Source organism: Hyperolius riggenbachi, chromosome 10 (assembly GCF_040937935.1).
Source record: "Hyperolius riggenbachi isolate aHypRig1 chromosome 10, aHypRig1.pri, whole genome shotgun sequence".
NCBI lineage: Eukaryota > Metazoa > Chordata > Amphibia > Anura > Hyperoliidae > Hyperolius > Hyperolius riggenbachi.
Window position 1 is genome coordinate 184,903,658 of NC_090655.1, and position 6,000 is coordinate 184,909,657.

Below are 6,000 nucleotides of genomic sequence, written 5' to 3' on the forward strand. Positions count from 1 at the left end.
ATATATATATATATATATATATATATATATATATATATATATATATATATATATATATATATATATAAATATATTATATTATATAATACAGATAGTCCCCGACTTACGAACGCCCGACTTACGAACGACCCACTGATACGAACAGCATATATGTTCTTTATAAATGTTATACTCATTTTTTTTTTTATTTGCATGACATATGAAAAATGTAATTTTTCCTTACGCATCGCCCAGGTAGAGTTTTGGCCATACATGGTTGAAATGTCCTGTGGATGTTCTATGATTCCATAGAAGTCGCTGCAGGTCATGAACAGGTAACGGCTCATAGTGAGACTTCACACCTGCCATCCTAAGTACAAGATGGAATGGTGTTAAAAAGGAAATCTGTTGGTAGAAGTTTACTTTTATTGAAAGATCAAATGCATATGCTTTAAAACCAGACAATGCACAAGGGTAAAATCACAGATTGTTCAGACCTCAGAAGAGATTCATAGTGCTTCCTGGGTTTGAAGCTACGACCAGGGTTGCTCAAATCCGAATTCAGGAGACATCTGGATAGTTCTATCCGGATATCTCCCAGTAAAGCTGGGCGGGGGGGGTCAATCTTACCTGTATGACATCATCTTCGGTCCGTCCCTGGCGCCTCCCACGATGCGTTCCATGCGCCGGTCACGTGACTACAAACACTTCCTCCTTCAACCCGGAAGGAGGAAGTGTTTGTAGTTACGTGACCGCCGCTTGGACCGCATCGTGGACCAAAGAAGATGTCATACAGGTAAGATTGACCCCCGCCCCCTACACAACTTTACTGGGAGATATCCGGATAGAGCTATGCGGATGTCTCCCGAATTTGGATTTGAGCAACCCTGGCTACGACTGAATATGGGTCAATTTGAGGGGGAAGGGTCATATTTATTTACAAAATACCTAAATTGGAATAATGTTCATTAGAATACACAAATGTGGTATCTGTTAGGTCCCTTATAGCACTACTCTTACCTAGACCATTTTTTTAACATGTTGGAATTGGATCTAGAAAAGACAGTTATAACCAGTGTCCAGAAAGAAAAAAATAATTGGCATTGGATAGTAAATGAAAACTGTATAGTCATATGACTCACCTGGTCTGGTTTTCTTCACATGTGGGGGACACTTTGGTGACAACACTATGGAATGGAAAACATTCTGTGATGTGTAGAACGACATAGGAAAGCAAGCTAGCTAATTTCCGCTCAACCAGAGAAGCCCAGAAGCACACAGAATCTACTGAAGAACATTTGAAGTACAATCCGACCACACTTTCGAGATGCTGTGTAGGATTCTGGCTTGGCGTTCAAATGTGGCATAGTGGTTGGAAGACGTTTTCATCATGTTAATTAATATGTATTTGGTAGTGATTCTACTACTACTGATGTTGTGGCTGGGTAGTGCCTGGTTAAAGGCCTCTTGTGCCTCTAACACAGGAGACCAGAGTTCACATTTTGCCACTTATCCAGTAAGGAGGCATTGGGCAAGACTCTCTAACACTGCAGGGTGGCCTATTGAGGGTGCCCTTAGTGGCTGCAGCTCTCAAGTGCCTTGAGTCCAACAGGAGAAAAGCGCTATACAAATGTTATGATTCTTTTTATTATGTTAATGAAACCGTAAGGAAATGGTTAGAAAATGGGCTTCTTGACTTCAGACATGAACTGCTTGGTAAAACATTTTGTAAACTGAGTGTTATTAAAAAAAAATTAAATTAACTTTTGTTTACAAATATTTGAAGAATTTTATTTTATTGACTATCTATTACAATTATTATTGACTATCTATTTTATGTGCCACAGGCATGACTGCCCATTAGTAGTTCTATTTTTAAAGGGAACCTGAAGTTAGAGGGATATGGAGGTTTATATATTTGTTTAATTTTAAGCAATGCATATTGCTTGGCTGTCCTCCTGATTCTCTGCCTGTAAGACTTTTAGCTATAGACCAGTGATGGCTAACCTTGGCGCTCCAGCTGTGGTGGAACTACAAGTCTCATGAGGCATTGCAATACTCTGACAGCTCTAAGCATAACTTGGGGAGGCAGGGGCATGATGGGATTTGTAGTTTTGTCACAGCTGGAGTGCCAAGGTTAGCCATCACTGCTATAGACCATATACAAGCATGCAGATCAGTGTTTTCTGACTAGATTAGCTGCATGCTTGTTTCAGATGTGAGATTCAGAAACTACTGCAGCCGAAGAGATCAGCAAGACTGTCAGGCAACTGGTATTTATTGTCCAGCGCTGCGTAATATGTTGGCGCTTTATAAATACAATAAATAAATAAATAAAAGGAAATACAGTAAATGCGGCAGCCTCCTTAAACCTCTCGCTTCAAGTTCCCTTTAATACGGTTGATATGATTATTAGTGTAGAGACAAACAGGCATGCATCCTAATAAGGTCAAAGATGCCCTGTTTGAAAGGAAATACTGTAAATATGGCAACCTCCATATCCCTTTCACTGCAGGTTCCCTTAAAGTTAATCCTCTATGCATGTGGTTTCTGTTGTAATAAAATTATATTTTAAGAAATAACCTGTTTCAAAAAATAGATTTTTTACATCTCTCTGTTTATATGACAATACATTCAGAAATAATACTAATCTACAATTGAAATGGCAGTTTGTGTTCATCCTATCTGTATGAGTCATTTTGCAAATAATATCGATTATTCGCTGTGTTTGGCTCTGTAATGCAAGTGTGTTATCATATTATGGTAAGTGTTGTACCTTGACGTATGCAGATAGCAGATGTTTGAGAACAAAAGTCCTTCTGATGTTTTCTTTCTTCTAAGTGCTCTCCTGTGATACTATATATCCTCCATTACAAGATGGAAGCTTCAGCCAAATGTTAGAGCTGTTACTTAGGACTGGACGATCTTGGCTTCTATTTTTGACAGTGATAATTTTATCTCCATGCCACACTGCTAGGAACTGACATAGGCAGGAATCGCGTATTCTACTAAATAAAGACACACTAAAGTACTACTAAAGGTTTTTTGGTTAACCAATGTACTAAAAACCTTCTTATATTGTATAATCTAAGTAGTAATTGTTTTATCATGTAATTTTTTTAGGAACATATACAAAAAGTCCCACAATTCAGTCCACAGGCAATGGTGACCTATGGAAATAGTAGTACTATTACTACTATAACCATTATTATGGCTACTATTATTACTAATAGCATTACTTTTGTTATTACTATTACTACTATAGCGTCTGTCTTGATTTTTTTTCCTGCTGTGACTCTGAATAGTCTTTTACTGTTTCATGAATATTGTTCTTGCACTTCATTTATTTTTTTTTTCTATTCTTACCGTTTCCCTTTTTAGCATTAGATATGTTTTGTATTATTTAGCACAGTGCACATGACCTAGATCATTTGCTCATGTCTCTGCTAATTTCTGGCTGTCACTGCTGACTGTGCTATTATTGAGCCAGTATTCTGCTTATTATAATTACATGCCACTGATTTCCTTGTTTAAGACTTCCGAGGCCAAATGTCAAAAAAAGTTAAATACCTGCATCACTTTTGTAGGCACGGAGGACGCCGTCCGCGCCCTCCGTGGCGTTCCGCCGGGTCCCCGCCGCTCAATAGCTCCCCGGGCCGGCTCCCGACATCACGGCCCGGGTCGGGCTCTCCTGCCTGCACTAACATGGCCACATGAGCTGGCCGCGGCTGCGCAGCTCTAGGGCCAACCCCCCGATCCACACAACAGGCTGTTTCCTAGAGCTGCGCAGCCGCACTCACGGCTATGCGGACTGCGCAGCCGCGGACAGCTCATGCGGCCATGTTAGTGCAGGCAGGAGAGCCCGACCCGGGCCGTGAGGTCGGGAGCCGCCCGAGGGGCTATTGAGCGGCGGGGGCCCGGCGGAATGGCACAGAGGGTGTGGACGGCGTCCTCCGTGCCTACAAAAGGGATTCAGGTATTTAACTTTTGTTTGACATTTGGCCTCAGAATTCCTTTAAGGAAAATATATTTTGTAATGTTTTCTAGTATTGCTTTATCCATTTGGTGGTTTAGTGGTATAATATGAGGACAGTCGACATTGCTATTGAAGGGGACAGTGAAGCATTCACGCAGCAGGGGAACAGGGCTGTGCTCATATCTGGCTCTGTGCTCTGTTAAGTTCCCCAGAGCTGCTCCATGCTATGTACACACGCTGCTGCTACATCCAAAGTCAACTGTAGTAGCCAGGAAAGACAGGGGGCAGTGTTGTGAGCGCCAGGATACATGCAGCAATTCTGGTGTCTCAACTTGTGCCTGTCCCCAGACATTGCACCGTCCCTGGTTTGAGGGAGGGATTCTGGGCAGCTGTAATCCCCCCCATGTTTGCCTATTATAATTTATATCTACTGTACACCCCCATCAGATATACATCATATTATTCATACCTCCCATATAATCCCCATCACTGGCGAGAGATCACCATGGCCAGTCAGAGGGGAAGCTTTGGCATGCGACCAATTGGGGGGGGGGGGGGGGGGGCGTGGAGCTGGGAGACCATCGGCTCCGGTTAGCAAAAGGAGCATTGGGTGGCTGTGAATGACCGGTCTGGTGCCAGCTCCCCAACCTGATATAAGAATGGGGATTTGAGATGTGTGGATGAGGAAGGTAGTGTGTGCCAGGAAGGTGGGTGGGAGAGCGGAGAGGAGGCAGGAGCCAGGTGGCCCAAACTGTTTGTCCAAATGTCACCCTCTAGATTTTGCCGCCTGAACCACGTGATTGAGGTGGCTTCATGGAAAGCCCCACCCCTATCTTATGGAACCAAATCCCTCTGACCCTCTTTCTTCCTCAGTGGTGTCTCTTTTTGTTCTCATGCACAAATCTGAATAAACTATTAACTATATATTGTGCTAAACTTCGTGACCATACTCTAAATTATTGCATTGCTTATTATCAAAAGCTACCATGAAGGAAATCAGTGTCAATTGGAATCTTAAAATGTGACTGTAGTGTGACACGGGGTAAGCCGCCGGAGGGTGCCGCTCAGGCCCTGCTGGGCCGACTTACATAATTTTTTTTTTCGCTGGACGCAGCTAGCACTTAGCTAGCTGCGCCAGCACACCGATCACCGCCGCCCCGCGCCCGATCGCCGCTATCCGTTGCGGCGCGCGCCCCCCCAGACCCCGTGCGCTGCCTGGCCAATCAGTGCCAGGCAGCGCCGAGGGGTGGATCGGGACTCCCAATGACGTCCCGACGTCGCTGACGTCATCCCGCCCCCTCACCATGGTGACGGGGGAAGCCCTCCAGGAAATCCCGTTCTTTGAACGGGATTTCCTGATCGGAGATCGCCGAAGGCTATCATGTAGCGAGCCCTGGGCTAAAAAAAAACTGCTGCGCTGCCTCCTGGCGGAATTTTTCATACCGCCAGGAGGGTTAATGAATTGATTATTAATTATTGTGGAAAAGGTTAGAACTTGTGTTAAATATTAACTTCTGCATGAGACTCTCTTCTTGTTCCGTAAAAGGTAGCTATGAAGGTAGGGGAAATATCACATTTGACTGTTTTCCCAGTAAAAGCTGCCCCATTCAACATTTATGTTCTGCTCTGCCGACATATTTCAAACTCTGGAGTCCACCTCTGTGTCCTGGAGCTGGAGCTAAGCAAGACAGGAAGTGAAGGACGGTCTCTCTAGTAGACAGGGCCGATTCTGGACTTTTTGCTGCCTGAGGCAAACTTGTGAGGATGTGCTCACCCCCACCCATTTCGAATGATTGCACAGAACCCAAAAATGTTCACCCTCCATATAGGTAGGTAGCCAGGTATAGGTGTCCCTGTATAGCAGGCAGTTAAACATCAGGAGCATTCAATTCCAGTGAGTCGGGATATCACAAATCAAGTGCCTCACCAGCAAGTTGTTTCTCCGCTGAATATTGGCCAAGCGTGTAAGACCGCCTGAAATGCCCACACACCTTCCTGGACTGCTTCAGGACGTCCTGTAAGCCTGGTTACGTACACACAAATCT

General features: G+C 44.0%; 1 protein-coding gene across 4 annotated transcripts in view; it reads right to left on the reverse strand.

Moving 5' to 3' along the window:
- The window catches only part of LOC137534057 (dual specificity protein phosphatase 13B-like), a 99,581-nt gene that overhangs the window by 45,115 nt on the left and 48,466 nt on the right, over nt 1-6,000 (reverse strand). The window contains exons 1-3 of one of the 4 annotated variants that reach the window (XM_068255386.1): nt 2,756-2,876; nt 1,122-1,166; nt 224-349 (exon numbers count right to left, since the gene is read on the reverse strand). The exons of 2 other annotated variants lie outside the window; for them this stretch is intronic. In XM_068255386.1, the coding sequence (XP_068111487.1) occupies nt 224-348 (125 nt within the window). In that variant the 5' untranslated portion in view covers nt 349; nt 1,122-1,166; nt 2,756-2,876. Of the gene's footprint in view, nt 1-223; nt 350-1,121; nt 1,167-2,755; nt 2,877-6,000 lie in introns of those variants that run through there. One more of the 4 variants, XM_068255385.1, reaches the window with a different exon arrangement.